This window comes from Brassica rapa, chromosome A09 (genome assembly GCF_000309985.2).
Source record: "Brassica rapa cultivar Chiifu-401-42 chromosome A09, CAAS_Brap_v3.01, whole genome shotgun sequence".
Lineage (NCBI taxonomy): Eukaryota > Viridiplantae > Streptophyta > Magnoliopsida > Brassicales > Brassicaceae > Brassica > Brassica rapa.
This window is the reverse complement of record NC_024803.2, coordinates 3,358,133-3,376,627: the sequence shown is the minus strand read 5'-3', so window position 1 is coordinate 3,376,627 and position 18,495 is coordinate 3,358,133. Positions and strand designations below refer to the sequence as shown.

The following is an 18,495-nucleotide window of genomic DNA, read 5'->3' as shown; positions in this document are numbered from 1 at the left end:
TCTATCTGAGATCGATGACCGGTATGTTAAACCAAATTAATGATAATTAATTGGAAAACATGGCTTAACATCTTAGATTTTACATTAGATAATAGTAAGAGATGTTAGAATGCATAACGGACTAGAAACCTGCTAAGTGGGATCACCAATTCACCATATTTCCAATGCAAGCATAAAAGACTATACGTATGTTCTTTATAATAACCAAACCTGATATATGACGGTAAGCTTTCAAGACTGATCAAGATACTGCACATCCGAATATGAGTCATAGGAGATTCCTCTAATACACATTTTACGTTGAATATAATATTGAGTACGTGTATATATATATATATATATATATTGATACTGAACGATTTATATAAAATTATACAAGAAATCATATGTAGTTATAAATGTATTGATGAAAAAAAAATTATAAATGTATTAAAAGATGGCTGGAATACCTGATAAATCATAGTTAAAAAAAAAAAAAAACTAAACCACCAATACAAATAAACGGCTCTGAAGGTTGCATTATGCTAAAGTAGTTATTCTTTTAATCAATTATTATTACCTGGACGTTGATTACAAAATCTCCAAACAATCAAAATGGCAGCTTTTTATAACTTCTTTGGTAAAGCTAACAATTAAATATTGTATTGTCGGGACTAAACATACTATTAAATTATGGTTTTGCACATATAGTATATACTTTCCTTACTATATTGGCCTCCACTATCCAATATCTTTCACAAAGACAATTATTGAGAGAATCCTTGAAATGGCAAGCAAGAAAAAAGGTTAAGTTAATTTTTAATTAAAAGTTTGTCCAAAAAGTTCATTCTGTTTTTCAAAGGTTATTACTCAATTACATTATAGTTTTCATTGTTCGCTTAGTTTGTTTTCTGTAGTGTTTGCATGACTATGATAGGAGAAAAATAGCATAGTTTCAAACATACTACTTACTTTGTAAAAAGGAACTCAAAATATTCACAAAAGTTAGATTTATCAACTAATGTTTTTTTCAATAATATGTGGATTTTAGTTCGGTTGTGAAACAAATAACACTATAAGTGTCTATAACAAACCATTAAGCAAACATTTTACGGCTTATACAAATAACACTGTAATTGACTTCCCTATATACAAGTTTTAGTTCTAAACATACCAACTTTTAATAAAAATTCCAAAAAAGGTTACAAGATTTAGGTTTATGGAGCATGAACAGATATATTGCAATTATTAGTTACGTTAAACTTAATTATAGGGAAGTCACTTCAATAGATTTTTCTTTCGAATTATGTCTACTCAAAAAAATTAGTGGACAGTGACGGACTCTAATTACAGTGTAATCATTAAAGTCTGTAGCCTTTTTTCAACAACAAAACGAAAAAGACGTAGGTAGTGACGAAAAAAGAAGAACAAAGAAAATGGAATCCATTTCGAACCATTCATTACAGTTGTTATTACACAAATATTCCAATCAAGCTAGCTACTTGTATTACAATATTACACTTAGTTCTCGAAAGACAGAAGAAGAGATTCTTTTGCATTGGGTCGCAAAAGGAAATGCAATGAGTACAAAGTCGCATTGATTAATACAATAAGAGTCGAAGGCCGAACCATTCAAGTAGTGGTTATCTTAATATATATCACTATAGTGGAAAAAGGCAACAACAACTATTGGTCATGACTAATTTTTGGTTAACCGGAAAAAGTTTTATATTTCCACTATAGAAAAGGAATATTGATAATCCCAAATCAACAACTAACATTCAACATCATTCAACATATGGTACGTGGCCTTATATTGGCTACTAGTCCAATATTATTTATTTTCAGAAATTTCAACACTGACTTAAGAAAAAAAACGAGAATTATGTACAAGTATTGATATATGGAGCTCACTCACACACACACACGAACACACATTGAGAAAAGATGACCAGAGACAGATAACCCTAACTCAAACCCACCACAAAATAAAGGGTTCACTAAAACATAGTTAAAACATCATAACTAGTACCCATATATAGAGTATGTTTTATATGATTATAACTCAATAATTAAACAGTCCTGGAAGATCCCAATCCTGTGATAATGACCCAGGAATCATCTCATAATCAACTTCTGACAACTGATGTGGTGGATAAACCCAAAAGTCTGCCGAGTCAAAGAAAATGAACTCTTTACTTAGCTGAGTCGTACCATCATAGCTAGACCCTAAACTCGGCAGCTCAACAATCTCCTCTAGCTCCTCCGAGCCAGTCGCAGAGGAAGACACAAGAGACTCTAGCGAAGAAGAAGACGTTAAAGACGAAGAAGAAGAAGACTGTGAGGTCGTCATAATGATCTCCATGTGTGCAGCTTTGAGAGCTGCGGCTTGGATGTCTCGAGGGCTGAGAGAGCTTGGCCGTGGGAAAGAGCCCACGAGGTCAGGAAAGTTAAGTGTCGCGGAGGTTCCTTTGATGCTCAAAGCAGCTACGTCGTGTGCACGCGCCGCCATCTCCGGTGAAGGAAACGTTCCGAGCCATATACGAGATTTCTTCCTCGGCTCTCTTATCTCCGACACCCATTTTCCCCAGCTCCTCTTTCGGACACCCCTGTAAACCGGATGCTTACCAGAATCTCTAACCGGTTTGGTCTCTCTCGTGTTCTCTTGACTAACTGAGTTAGTCGAAGAGTTCTTGGACGTACTCTCTAAACCTATCATTGGTGATCTTTCTTGTAAGAAGAGCTTTATACCAAAGACACCAATAACAAATTAACCATTGTTTGTTTTTAGAATTGGAGGTTTTGGGTGGTAAAAAGGAATGATGTTAAAGAAAAAAGTTTGAGAATTTGATAAAAATGTGTTGTTTTGGGGAATGAGTTAATGAAGGAAAGTGAGAGGCAGAGTTTAATGGGCATTTGTCTACATTTCTCGATCACTCCCTTATTTATACAAGAATTGTTTTGGAGGTGTGGTAGTGGGTATAGGGGAGATATGGGACAAATATTTCACTAAGTTTAGTGAAAAAAAGAAAAAAGGACCCACATGCTAAATTTGATTTCGATATGCTTGCTCTTAAAAGACCCGTACATTTTTTTTTATTAATCATGACAACAACATAAATCCATACATGCCTTTACTCCAAAATAATACGATCCTATTATCTTAACAGAAATTAAGTCCATATTTTTGGTTGTTTTTTCTTCTATGAGTAATCTATTCTTGGGTTTCTTTTTTGTTTACTATTGAGCAAAATTAAGATGTGTGTTCTAAGGATGATAGGATATTTATGATAAATGATAATATTTTTACATCTTCATGCTGCTACTTTAGTCATTATTTATATGTTATTTGAAAGTAAATTTGAATGCTAACTTGTAGTATTAATTTTATAGTATTCTGGAATAGGTTTGAACTTTAAAAGGGTTATCAGACTTAAAACAAATGATATTAACTAATAATGAAAATCAAGGTCATTTTTTGTCATGTGCAAGTGAAACTGTTAAATAACATTCTGATTGTAGAAGAAAAAATTCTTAATTTTTTTGAAATAATTATATATACATTAGATTCTAAACTTTTAATTTTTAATTATACTTCTAAATTTAAAGTGTATAATCTTAAAATAAAAGTTAACCAAATAGATAAATTATTTATTTTTAAAATTATATAGTTACTTATTTAAATATATCGTTAATATTTTTTAAACATGGTCTACAAATTATTCAAACCTGCAGCATTGGTGAGAATCACGACATAATGAGGAGGTTGTTCTCCTAATAATTTTCTGACGCTTAAGTTAGAATAAGTACAAGACTAACGAAAGAACAGGGTAACGTGATAGACGAAGTTTCGAGTGAATGGAGTGGTTTAAAACGATCTAATCTCGAATGAATATATGAGTTTACTGGCTGATAACAAATGAAATTTAGAGATCGACCTCCGTTTCTACAAGTTCTTTCCTTTTGTCAAACGTTTAAAGAGTAATGTATTCATATGCTTACTTGTTAACGAGTTGCATTTTCTGATTATCGTGAGTTGGTTCGTCATGTTGCGTTTTTGATTATCCATAAAATCTATTATTGCTCTGGCAAATTTTCCATCACACATCGTCATCAGACTTGACATAATAGTTATAATCTGTTAGTTCTAGCCATCATTAATGATATGATGTTATATATGTAGGTTTCACGCATTAAATATTTTCTACTTTACTACAACACGTTTTAATCCATCTTTAGACCTTGGAAAATCATGGTCCAATATTTGTCTGCGACTTACGTACTGACTTTATTTTTAAAACTAACTTACGTACTTTTTTTCTTTTTGTGCATTTAGTAACTTATGTACAGACTTTAGAAAATCAACAAACTTTTTAAAACAGATGAACCATTTTAAGTTTTTTTTAAAAAAAAATCCAAGTTCTAAGATATGTATAATAATTAAATCTCTACACTAAACCCAAACTGAATTATTGATTGGATCGCTGGATTTATCAATGTGGGTGCAGGTCTGGGTCAAATCTAAAACACACAGTAGAATAGTAGAACAATTTGGTTATCAAATAACAAAAATACTTTATTTAATAAAATATCCATAAATTTATAATATAAAAAATAAAAATAGTTTTAGTAAGCTGATGACATTTATTTCTAACAATAGTTCTAAAATGATCATATTAGCAAAATTAATCTTCAGCACTTGAAAATTGGATAAATGTTACAAATACTGAAATATAGCGTAATCATATTTTATATATACTGATGAAAAGGGCATCCTTCAGCATCTATATATAGGCTATGCTTGTGTTAAAATATAATTAGAAAATAATACATCATTAATCTATTATTCATTTAGAAATCATGTTTATTAGTAATGCTATAATGCTATTTATTACTAAACCATAATGTTTTTTTATTGTAATTTGAAATTAAAGAAAAATAGAAAACAACTAATGCAATTATGTAGAAGAGTATGATCTAGTATGCAATTAAATTTCTATTTCTGATTCTCTTCAGATAAATATTAATATATAAATAAATAAAAGTTCCCTTTAGAATTCAAGACAACATCGATATAAAGAGATAAGTTATTTTGTAGTGCCCAGTGCCGACTGAATAAATCTTTTATTATGTAATACATGATCGTGACGTTTCATCAGATTTTTATGAATTTTCTCCTTCTTGTTGAAAATGGTGTGTCAACTGTTTTTAATTATTTTAAGTTTTCAAACTCAAATGCACTGTACAATTATCCTGGTCGTGATCTCAATCATCATCATGTTTGTCATTACAGAAACAATTTACTTATTAAATTAACTACATTTATTTGTATGTATTTATATAAATACATATAAGGTTCCTCTAATAAGTAAATACGATTCATATGAGTTTAAGCTGACAAATTAGATTCGAGATTGTTAAGCTGCAAAGTCTTATAAGATTTCTGCATTCACGTTTTCAGTCAAGATCCTTGCATCTCTTATTCATTTCGCCGAACTATTTAAAGAAACAAAATATATAAAGCTTTATCAGTCTTAGAAACGTAATGCATTGTAATATTCTAAGTATAAAAATTGTAAATAATAGTTAGTATATTGTAGTAAATTGGTTGACTATGATATTTTATGATTTTGCCGGTTCGATTGTAGTGTCTAGCAGTAGCCTCCATGTGAATTTAAATTACATATAATATTGAATTATAGAATCTCCACTCACCAAAACCTTGTTATGCTAATTGGTGTCATAGAAAGGAGGGTCAGAACCCAAAAACAAATGATTCAAGATAAACCGGTTTTCACACATGTGAAATCGAATAACTAAACTTTGTTGGTGGGTCGTGGCAGGGGTGCGTTAGCTTTGAGAATGATTCAAATATTACAACTTTATACAATTTTTCCATAAAACTTGTTTATAATATCTACATATTTTATATACTTTATTGTCAACTGCCTATTTTATTCTATATAGCTTTTATATGTTTTGGAACTAGTCTAACATAAACATCCAAGTTAAAGACATATTCTAGAGAAAAAAAGAAGAAGAAGTTAGTTACAATTTTGAATATGACATATATACTAATTCAAGTAGCAACAAGGAAGGACGTTTTACGTTTCTTAACCGCATGTTCAGTATGCATACATGCATTATAAAATTAATACTCCTATTTAAAACTAAATATTTATATGGCTGTGGCAACCGGCAATCAGAGGTCTGAAAGTTGTTAGTCGCCACTCATTTGGTGGAAGATAGCGATTAGACAGATTTGTTAGTGTTTTCTAGTATATTATGTCTTCGAAAAGAGAACTTAAAGCTGTTAAATCTTATAATTATACGATCTTAAATCAGAATGTATTTGCGATAGTTTTTAGAGATCGATAACACAAAATAGTTACCAAACACTAAAGTTGGTCAACGTATATAATAAGGTAAAACCATAACGGTAGGTGGATGTGAGAGGAAAGGACTAAAACAGGGAATATGAATTTTCCGATTGTAAGAATTGATTAACTGCTATTCACTCTCCTTATTCTAGACAGAACCGGATGAAATGATATTTAGATATTTATGGATGATATAGTCTAATGTAAAAAGAGTGATTAAACATTCATTTTTCAAGCTAGCTATTCTTGTGTTTGGATTACTACAAAAGTAATCTCCTAACTCGCTCTCTCTCCCTCTCTCGCTAACCAAGAGATTCCCGTTGAGCAATGTGTCTAAGCCTTAAACTCTGCAGTTCCTAAACATCATTATAATTTCTCAATTTTTTTCACCTTCTAATTTGTTATCATATTATAACACACATACAGTATCTATAATATTCATAGCCGGTCATAGACATAGATAAATAAATAAAATATTCTATAACCTCTAAATTTCAAGAAATAATTTACATAAACATATGTTTTCAAAATTATTTTAAAAGTGTCATTAAGTTATTACGAAATTATTTATAGCTTCCGAAATTTCAATACCGCGTTCATGTTTCGATATTAGGTTAAATATTTAACAAAACATTCAAAAATCATGATTTCTCAACCCCCTCAAACCAAACCAGAAGATTTGTAAAATCTCTTATATATTAATTGAGAAACATTATAACTTGTGATATATGACATATGTCATTACTAGAATGACTCTTAATTTTTTTTTTACATAAGTTAGTCTATCTAAACATATAATACACAGCCTAAAATTAATTAGTAATTTACCAAAATAATTTTCATTCTTTCCTCAAATAAAAGCTATGGTGTAATTAGAATATATGCCATTTAATAATTTTGAATAATAGTGATTTGATAACAATTTTTTTATCCTATATCATTTTATTTACTTTATATTATTAAAATAAATTAAACAATTACATCAATGATATGAAAAAACATTTAGATTTTTAATATATGTTATATTTTGAATTTTTTAAAATAACTATAAATTATTAAAAAAAATTAAAATCTTACACTGAAAATTTTGTGATTAATGATTTAAAGCTTTTTGTTATAACAAAAAATAAATGATCATACAACTATATGAGTAGGAAGTTTCATTTACTATATATACATATTGAAGTATATATCTAGTTAATATCGTTTAAATTAAACTATATACCATATAAAATATAAAATATTTTATTTTCAAAATTTTAGAAAATGCATTATATTTAAGTGAGAAATATAAAAATTTTACAATTTTAATTTGATTAAATCGTTAAATGATATTTTACTTATTTTTGTTACTATTTTGAAAATAATTTTGAAAAACTTATTTATTTAATAATATTTTATAAAATATTTTATTCCGTGTGCGGATTATTACCTAGTAACAAACTAAACTAGATACATTCAATAGTTTTTTATATATACATTCAATAGTTCATTAGAGTCATGTTACGTCGTACGTGCGCTAGGTACCCACACTACAAGAAAACAGCGGTATTCTGACGGACGTTCCGACGGAAAATGAATTCCTCGGAATATACCGAGGCATTTCCGAGGCAATTCCGAGGAAACACAAAATTTTGCTTCCTCGGAATTCCGTCGGAATATTCCGACGGAATTCCGAGGAAAATTCATTTCGTCGGAATATTCCGACGGAATACCGAGGAAACTAGTGTTCCTCGGAAAAAACCGATGAATTCCGAGGAAATATTATAGACGTTAGAGAGCCGTTGGAGAGCCGTTGGGGGATTTTAAAAATTCCGAGGAAATTCCGACGAACTAGCCGTTTGCATCGGAATTCCGTCGGAATTTCCTCGGACCGTCGGCAGGATTTCAACTATAAATACAAGCACCCCTCTTCCTCTTCATTCACACCATATCTTCATCCTCCCTCTCACTTTCTTTACACACGAATTTGATTCATAAAAAACATGTCTTCTTCAAATTATTTTCGTTCTTGGATCGATCGACCTCATTTGGATCCGAACACGAGATTGCTTACGGAAGAATACCAACAAGGTATAACCGAATTCATGGGGTTAGTTCACCGACAACCGGAAGCAAAAACAGGTATGTTAAGATGTCCTTGCTCTAATTGTAAAAATAAAAAAGTTATTAAAGAATGGGATGTTTGGACTCATTTATATTTGAGTGGGTTTACACGAAGTTACAAAATTTGGTATCATCATGGAGAAACTGATTATGAACTTGGTAGTACTAGCGAACCTCAGCCAGCGGTTAGATTAGAAGATCCAATTAGAACGGATGTAGATTACGGTGTAGGTACTGAGCAGATGGTAAATGATCATTTTAGAGGGGAAGATTTACCCAATGCCGAAGCTAGGAGATTTTATGATATGTTGGATGCTGGAAAGCAACCATTGTACGAAGGTTGCAGAGATGGTCATTCAGCTTTATCATCTGCTACAAGATTGATGGGCATTAAGACGGATTATAATTTGGCTGAAGACTGTGTGGATGCGATTGCTGATTATGTAAAAGGTATTCTACCCGAAGATAATGTAGCTCCTGGCTCATACTACGAGGTTCAGAAACTCGTAGCTGGTCTTGGTTTATCGTATCAGGTAATAGATGTATGCAGAGACAACTGCATGATTTATTGGAGGGCGGATGAACAGCGGGTTTCATGCAAATTTTGTGGGAAGTCTCGTTATAAAGATACGAGTGGAAGAGTTCCAGTACCATATAAAAGGATGTGGTATTTGCCTTTGACGGAAAGGTTGCAGAGGCTGTATCTGTCTGAACGCACAGCGCAACCAATGAGATGGCATGCGGAGCACTCAACAGATGGTGAGATCAGACATCCTTCAGATGCAAAAGCGTGGAAGCATTTCCAATCAAAGTATCCCGACTTTGCGTATGAGAGAAGAAATGTCTACCTTGGATTATGTACTGATGGTTTCAGCCCGTTTGGCAAGAGTGGAAGACAGTATTCTCTATGGCCAGTCATTCTTACACCATACAACCTACCCCCAAACTTGTGCTTGCGACGAGAGTTTTTGTTTCTCTCGATTCTCGTTCCCGGACCAGAGCATCCTAAGAGATCACTTGATGTGTTTCTTCAGCCACTAATATATGAGTTGCAACAACTATGGGCTCAAGGTGCTGAAACATACGATGTTTCGTGTAAAGAAAACTTTCAAATGCGGGCAGTACTAATGTGGACAATAAGTGATTTTCCAGCATATGGTATGTTATCTGGATGGACAACGCATGGAAGGCTATCATGTCCATATTGTCAAGATAACACTGATGCTTTCCAACTAAAACACGGAAGGAAAACGTGTTGGTTTGACTGTCACAGGAGATTTCTACCACCAGATCATCCATATCGTAGAAGTAGGAATTTGTTTACGAAGAACAAGAGGGTGTTTGACAGTCCACCTCCGGAAATTCGTGGGAAAGATTTGAAGACACAACTTAGAGATTTTGGTGCAGAAAGGACGCCAGACGTCGGTGGACATGAGCGTTTTCCGGTAGATGGTGTTGGAAACCTACATAACTGGCACAAAAAAAGTATTTTTTGGGATCTGCCATACTGGGAGGATCATCTACTAAGGCATAATTTAGATGTCATGCATATTGAGAAGAACTTTTTTGACAATCTCATGAACACGATCCTTAATGTTCAAGGTAAAACAAAGGATAATTTGAAGTCAAGACTCGATTTAGTCGATATATGTGCTCGTTCAGAACTTCATGTTGATGAGAGTGGTAGGGCTCCTTTTCCCATATACCGACTTGATGCAGCGGGAAAGGATGCGTTCTTTGATTGGATTTCAAACGATGTGGAATTTCCAGACGGTTACGCATCTAATTTGCGTAACTGTATCGACAGAAAGGAAGGAAAGTTTACTGGCTTGAAAAGCCATGATTGCCATGTAATGATGCAGCGCCTCCTTCCGTTTGCCTTCAAGGAACTATTACCACGAAATGTTCATGAAGCAATTGCAGGGATAAGTGGTTTCTTCCGCGATTTATGCACAAGATCAGTGACTCTTGAAGGTATTGAAAATTTGAAGACTAACATAGCTGTGATTCAGTGCAACCTTGAGAAGATATTTCCTCCCTCATTTTTTGATGTTATGGAGCATCTTGTTATTCACCTGGTAAGAGAATTGGAACTTGGTGGTCCTGTGCAGTATAGATGGATGTATCTGTATGAGCGGTATATGTTCCATTTGAAGAAGATGGTGAAAAATTTAAGTAGGGTGGAAGGGTCTATAGTCGCACAGATGATCAATGAAGAAACTTCAAACTTTGCCGAGTACTACTTTCCAGCAGAAGTTCAGACCAAAAACAGAAGACCTGCTCGGCATGATGATAGAGGCGAACGGGCAACATATCATTGGAAGGTTCCAGACATTTTCACAGACGTTGGACGACTTAGCGGAAAACCAAAGGACCGTCGACTTACTGATCAGGAGCGCAGTCATTTGCAAACATATTTACTCACCAACTGCGAAGATGTTCTTCAATATGAAAGGATTTTCATGGCAGAAAAGCGGTTCGAATATAGATACGCCACAGAGGACGAACTAGAAGAAATGAAGCAGAGAGAATTTGGTGGATGGATGTTTACTTATGTGAGTGATGGTTTGGCCAGAGGTGAAACATTTGACGATTGGATACGCGAGATGGTCGTTGGACCAAACTTTGTTGTGAAGTCATATCCGAGATTTTGTACTCGAGGATATGCATTCACAACTCAGAAGAGGAGACGTTCGAGTACGACTTACGATGCTGGTGTTTGTTCTGCATCAGGAGATGATGTATACTACGGACACATAAATGAGATTTTGGAAATCAAGTATTTGGGCATGGTTGGATTGCGCTGTACTGTTTTCTATTGTGACTGGCACGACAACACTCCAGATCGAGGTGTGAGAACAGATGCATTTGGTGTTACATCAGTAAATTCAAGACGGAAGCTGCAATATTATGATCCTTTCATTCTTGCTTCTCAGGCCGATCAGGTTTGTTATATCAAGTACCCCCGGGTAAGGAACAGAGATGATCCATGGGTTACTGTTACAAGACTCAACCCGAGAGGCCGAGTTCAGGGAAGTTCTGAGCTGGAAGACCCACTACAACCAAGCACATCCGGCAACTTAAGTGCAGCAGAAGATTTAGGTGGAGTTGGCCTTGTAGTCGATTTAACTGACTTCGGAGAAGAAGCCGCCGTTCACGTAGAGGATGAACCAGTGATTGGAGAGTTTCACCAAGATCCAGATTCAGATTCATCTGGTGATGACGACTCGGAAACAGACTAGCGTCGACCTTTTTTTTTTTTTTTTTTTTAAAGGAAAATTCCGAGGAAATTCCGAAGACAGATAGGTTTTCCTCGGAATTTCCTCGGAATAGATCTTCTCGATTGAAAACCCAATGTTCCTCGGAATTCCCTCGGAAAATTCCGAGGAAATTCCGAGGAACCTTTATGTTCGTCGGCATTTCCTCGGAAAATTCCGAGGAAATTCCGAGGAGATGGGGATTTGATTATAGATTCTTTTTCCTCGGAATCTCCTCGGTATATTCCGAGGAAATGCTGACGAACATAAGGTTTTCCTCGGAATCTCCTCGGTATATTCCGAGGAACTTCCGAGGAACTGGGGGTTTTAAATCGAAAACAACGTTTTACGGATTGAATAACACGTATATAACCTTCATTAAGTGTCATAACCAGATTATGATGTTTGGAACTATGAACTTTGGTGTTTTATCCAATAACAAACACTTTTACGATTGCATGAACGAAAACCACACAACATAAGAGAAACACTTATACACTTTAATAAATGGTAAAGGGAATACTTACAATTATTTTTGAAATTGTGTTATTTCATGGTTTATGATCATCTATACAAAGAATCCTCAATGGTATGCATTATAATTGTATAAGAAATGAAATACGGCGAAAATAATCGATGTTTTAAAACCCCAAACCCTGGTTCCTCAGAAATTCCTCGGAGATTACCGAGGGTATTCCGAGGAATCATTGTTCGTCGGAATATTTTCATTTAACCGGGTAAACCAAGCCGCCAAATATTTCGGGAAAATTGAATCAAAGAATTCCGAGGAAATTCCGACGGAAATATTAAATATTTCCGAGGAAATTCCGACGGATAGTTTCCGTCGGACGCCTCATAATATTAGGGCGAGCCCGATCTTCTTCCCCATTTCTCTCTTTCTCTCCGCGCGCTGAGCCTCTCCTCTCGCGATTTCCGGCGACTCCACCGTTCTCTCTCCCGTTTTTCCGGCGAATCTCCCCTAATCCTCCCCCATAATCATGTAAGAACCCTATCCCACTCTTTTAGGTTAGATTTGTATGGTTTTTAAGTAGATTTGATGATTTTGGAATGAGATTTATAGATTTTGTTAGGGTGAATGGTAGATTTGTGTAAAATCGAGTTTGATTATGTATTTCACTTGATTTGAATTTTTTTTTTAGTTTTTATTAATTTTGTGGTTATATAAAATCGAATTTGATTCATTTATATATTTATTAAACATTTTTAAAATCTATAAAACTTTTTTTAAGATTAAAAATCATTATATAATATTTAAAAACATTTTTTTGTATTTTATATGTAAAATATAAATTTCTATATTTATTAAACATTTTTAATATTATGAAAACTATTTTTGTAATTATTTAACATTTTAAACATTTTTAAAACTATTTTTCGTAATTATTATGTTTTTGGGATTTATTTAAACTATTTTTAAATTTTTAAACTATTTTTTATTTATTAAAACTTTTTTTATTTAAACTGTTTTTTTTAATTAAAATTATTAGAACTAATTTTTAAAATGTTTTTTTTTAATTTACAGGTCTAATGATGATCAGATCCGGCCTCGCCAGCGTCGTAGCCGGGGTGGTATGGGGAGCCAGTCTCGGGGTTCTCCCAGCCATGTTCAGGATTCCGTTTCGCCCCACAGCTCATACCATACATCTCCCTCTCCATTACTCGCTCCTGCTGCTCCCGCTCCCGCTGCTGCACCCGCTCCTGGTCCCGCTGCTGCACCCGGTCCTCTGGGAGTGATGAGGGTTGCGGAGTTGGTTCGACAGCCCGGTCGTGACCATCTTCCCTATCTCACTGAGTATCCACATGGACATGGTCAAACATGGTAATTTAAACTTTTATTTTTTAAACTATTTTTTATTTAAACTATTTTTTTATTAATAATTTATTTTTTTAATTAGGTTCAACCGATCCGGGAATGGGATCAGCGCATGGATCAACCGTATGATGTACTCGGCCCTCGACAGCGGACATCCGACTTTCACTCACTTCCCTGTCGAGAAGCAGCATCTGTGGTTTCAGCAGTTTGCGGTAAGTATTCTAATTTTTAAATTATATTTTTTATATTATTAAAACTATTTTTTGTAATTATTAAACTATTTTCTATATTTATTAGACATTTTAAATATTATTAAAACTTATTTTTGTAATTATTAAACTAATTTTTATATTTATTAGACATTTTAAATATTATAAAAACTTATTTTTGTAATTATTAAATTATTTTTTTAATTATTAAACTATTTTTTATTTATTAAAACGACGATTTTTGTAATTATTAAACTATTATATTTTTGTGCTTAAAAACTATTTTTAAACTATTTCAGCAAGAATTCAACTGGAATGCCGATGATACGCTCTCTATCTATCACCATTTTGTCCATAAAGTTATGGACAACTATGGGAAGCAGATGTACGAGTGGAAGAAGAAGTGGGAAGTAAACAAGGTAGTTTTTAATTTATTAACAATTTTTAATTTATTAACTATTTTTAAAATTATTAAACTTTTTTTTTTTAAATTAAAAGGTCCCAAAGTCGATGAACGACACGGTCTGGAAGGAGTTGTGTGCGCATTGGGATAAAGAAGAGACGAAAGAAACTTCTTCCACCAACTCCAACAACCGCAGGAGCGACCGTAAAGGAAAGGGCATCTACAAGCATAACTTGGGTGCTCAATCTATTGCCACTCTGGCGGATCGCATGGTAAGCTCAACCGCTTTTTCTTCAATTATTTAAGTTTCAGAATTTTATTTTTTTGTATTTTCAAATTTCTAATGTTTGTCTAATTTATTTTTTTTCAAGGCGGAAGAAAATGAAGGTCACCCAGTTGATGATCTCGCCCTTATGAAAAGGGCGTATACCAACAAGAAGACCGGCCAGATTGATGATGGTCTTGTGAGGGACGTGGTCGACCTGGTCCAAACTCAGGTGTATGACGAAGTGTCTCAGCTTCAAACCGATGATGACGATTCGACGGCCTCGACCAACTTGTCTCGGGTTCGAATCAACGAAATCGTTGAATCGGTAAGTTTTTTTTTTTAAAAAATTCAATTTAATTATTTCTTGATTTTTATTTTATCATCAATTTAAATTATCTTCACTTGGTTATTTATATTTCAGTCGGTTCCAAAGAAAAAGGGACGTTTGGTCGGTTTGGGTCGTCGCTCCCGGTCAGCTGCTCCTTCTTCTGCACCACATGTGTATGTTGATCCAGAAGTTCTTACGGCTCAGCTGAAGGACAAGGATGATCGGATATCTGCGTTGGAGACTCAGATGGCAGCTCAACAGGCGGGCTATGAGACCCAGAAGAGGCTGAACGAGCAGATGATGGAGATGATGAAGAGGATGTACCCGAACGAGACGTTCCCGAACATTCAAGACCCGTAGTTTTTTTTTTTTTTCCAAAAACTCTGAATGTTTTATTTAAATTTGAATATTATCTACTATGTTTTATTTTATGTTTTATTCAATTTTAATTTTAAATTTTAAAAATTTTAATTTTTAAAAATAAAATTAATTTTTAAAAAAAATAAATTTTTAAAAAAAATAAATTTTTTCAAAATTCCGAGGGAATGGGGTTCCTCGGAAAAGTCCGAGGAACTTCCTCCCCTCGGCAAATTCCGACGAACTTTAAGTTCCTCGGAATTTTCTGAGGGAAAAAGTTCCTCGGAATTTTCCGAGAAACTACACTCCCTCGGAAAATTCCGAGGGAAGAATGTTCCTCGGAAAAGTCCGAGGAACATTTGTTCCTCGGTATTTTCCGATAAACATTCCGAGGAATATTTCGTCGAAACTTCCGAGGATTAGACCATCGGAATTCCCTCGGTATTTTCCGAGGAACCTTCCGACGAACTCTGTGTCCTCGGCGTTTCCTCGGAATTTTGTTTCCTCGGAATTCCGTCGGAATTTTCCGACGAAATTCCGAGGAAGTAAGAATTTCCGAGGAGTTATTTCCGAGGACTTTTTTCGTCGGTATGTCCTCGGAATAGCGTTATTCCGACGACATACCGACGATTTTTTCCCTCAGTATCCCGATGTTTTCTTGTAGTGCCAAGAGACTAAACTAAAAGAAATACAAGTTCATATTCTATCAGTCTAAACTTCACGTCTAATAAGAAAATCATATCGAATCATTCTAAGTCGTATAATTATCATTAGTGATTAGAGAAATAGACATATAATTTTCAGCTTCGGATAAGACAAATCACATATCGTTATAAGGACGCGTCATCATGAAAAGGATTATCGAATAACCTAGCGCGTCGCCACCTCTCCAGCATGCAACGCTTCCTATACACGGGAACCGAACTTTCTAAACTCTCAAATTTTAACTATCGACTCAAGCATGCATGTTCATTAAAATGTAAATCAGACAAAACATCGATTGCAAGCATACCGAATCTAAGTATCTTACGCGGTTTTGGTTCGAAAAATGTCTAAAATTTGCAAAATGAAGTTGTGTACCTCATTGCTAAAAATTGCATATCATTGTCGTTTGGTTCTTTAAAGTCATGATGTGTCGTTTTATCATTGTCACATTTACCTTTAATAACATCTAAAACTTCCTTGGTGTGGCTATTAAATGGATTTTGGTTAGATTTTTTTCCTTTTGTAATGGTACACTTCTGAAAATATATAATAATGAGAACATGATTTAAGCAAAAGATATGCGAAGAAAAAGAAGAAAAGGGAGAAAAGGCATTATTTGTGTCGACGGGAGCAAAAGGTCTGATAGATTGGGAAAACATTGGAAAAAGAACCCAAGTTGTATGATTTAATTGGCAAAAAGTGGTCCAAGAGACATTTGGAAATGTAGGACATGCCCTAAAATGTTGCTTTACTCTCGTATGAGGTGAGGTAGTCAACGAAACGCGCGTTTGGTTGTCGTTTTGGACCCCTCAATACAATTACACGCAAATTCGTGTGTATATATATGTATGCATGCAGCAGTACAAAACTCTATTATTGCAATTTGTTGAATTTATTCTACAGGAATCCACCGACCGATGATATTGTTTGTCGATATATATATAGTGTTTATAAATGGAAGAACAAGAGACCATTCTAATCAAAGAATTATTTCGTAGAAACTAATTTAAATATTGTTAATGTGTTCCCGGATTAATGAATTAATTTTGTTCACTTAATTATTGTATTAGAATCTTATCCACTAAATATTTTCACACAAATTAAAATACATAAATCTATTATGCTTTTAACAAATATAAGCCTGGCTCTTGAATTTGATTGTATTTTACATTATTGTTAACTTTTACAAAAGTGAGACTGAGATCATATTGTCTCAAAAACAATAAATTTTAGAATAAAACGGCTTTTAATTTGAAAGAGATGAAATAATTTCTTCATTCGTTATCTTAGTTAATAATGTATAAGCACATACAATAGTGATTAACCATATGACAATGGATTTTAAAGTTAGGGCCAGAACAGAATCGTCGACATATTATTATTCAATGAGCAGTTTCATTTATGTTTTTATGAAATTATTCAAATCTGGACCACCGATGTACTGAATTGCTTTTCAGAATGTTACGTGGATAGCTGTGTGTATCTTTTTGTTAAATGATGATGTCTCTATGGTTAATTGTGGAAATAAGTGATAACGACTGAGCATCACATTTCGCAATATATAACCAATATATAGTAGTATATACATCATATCATATTGATTTTAGCGTCTAAAGTAATGTTTGAGTTTCAGTCTGCAATGATGATTTGAAAAAAGCAAAAGAATAACATATACATTCCATTCCATGTACCAGTTCAATAATCTAGTTTTGATCATTGGAAACGATAGTACAGTTTTGTTGTTGCCAAATTAAGTCGACATGTCTAGCAGTCTAGACATTACTTTATCTGTTATAATGCAATCAGCCCGAACTTGTCACCATCTTTCTGAGACTAGAACTAAAACGATTGTTTGATGAACGGAATATTTTAACGGAAGGAGTTTCATATGGTACGTCAACTGTTATTGAACGTTAGTAAAAATAATTTTAAACCTTCAGATTATGGAAGACAGCAGCAGCATGTGAAATATTGAAACGCAACTGAGCAGCTTATTATATTTTTTTATACATATAATTCTTCAGTTACTTTCCTAATGATAGTTTTAAGACTGGTTGTGAATGATGAACAGACAAAACATGCTGCAGTACAGTTAAGTTTTACGGCTATTACTTTATTATTTTTTTATCAATATAAACAGATTTAACTAAGACTCTACAAAACAATCTTGTAATTCTACATCTTTATAAACGACGAAAAACAATTGTTTTATTAGTACTATACGCAAAACTGTCCATTTTCGTATTATGTGTTCTGGATATATGAATAAGCTCTGAGTGGTGAAAATTCTTTTTTATGATTTTGGTGTATTTTAAATAATTTACAAATATATGTCCTTTTCTGATATTATCTTCACCAATTTAGAATAAACTGTTGCAAATGTGATGTGAAACTGTTATAAAATTCTTCATACATTTCATTGTTCATATGAAGATTTTAATCTCCGAATGTAGGATTGAAAGGTTTGCTTTCATGTTCCTTGATCAAAGCTTTCGAGTTATTACTTTATTTTATTCATGCAAAAGAAAGCTGTAATTTGTGTACATTGTAAATTTATTACAGTTGATTAATTTTTTTTAATTTTGTTCTAATTCTTAGAGAATACTTTAAATCACATCTTAACCATTCAAATATTTTTTTCGAAGGAAAATGATAATTTCAGTAAGGTT

At 33.5% G+C, this 18,495-nt stretch overlaps 2 protein-coding genes across 2 annotated transcripts; one reads left to right on the top strand and one right to left on the bottom strand.

Moving 5' to 3' along the window:
- Window positions 1-1,758: 1,758 nt before the first annotated feature.
- On the bottom strand, window positions 1,759-7,868 carry LOC103837100 (ethylene-responsive transcription factor TINY). The gene has a single exon (XM_033278603.1). The coding sequence runs from the start codon at window positions 2,696-2,698 to the stop codon at window positions 2,045-2,047; it is 654 nt and encodes a 217-aa protein (XP_033134494.1). The 5' UTR covers window positions 2,699-7,868; the 3' UTR covers window positions 1,759-2,044.
- A 5,441-nt stretch (window positions 7,869-13,309) lies between these two features.
- Window positions 13,310-16,747, top strand: LOC117128385. The gene is made up of 3 exons (XM_033280620.1): window positions 13,310-13,562; window positions 13,639-13,732; window positions 16,730-16,747. The coding sequence occupies exons 1-3, from the start codon at window positions 13,315-13,317 to the stop codon at window positions 16,745-16,747; spliced, it is 360 nt and encodes a 119-aa protein (XP_033136511.1). The 5' UTR covers window positions 13,310-13,314.
- The last annotated feature ends 1,748 nt before the right edge of the window (window positions 16,748-18,495 follow it).

Coding starts and splice junctions, on each gene's coding strand:
- LOC103837100 (XM_033278603.1), bottom strand. CDS start 2,698: ATGATAGGTTTAGAGAGTACGTCCAAGAACTCTTCGACTAACTCAGTT.
- LOC117128385 (XM_033280620.1), top strand. CDS start 13,315: ATGGGGAGCCAGTCTCGGGGTTCTCCCAGCCATGTTCAGGATTCCGTT. Junction 13,563..13,638: donor CATGGACATGGTCAAACATG/GTAATTTAAACT, acceptor TTTTTTAATTAG/GTTCAACCGATCCGGGAATG.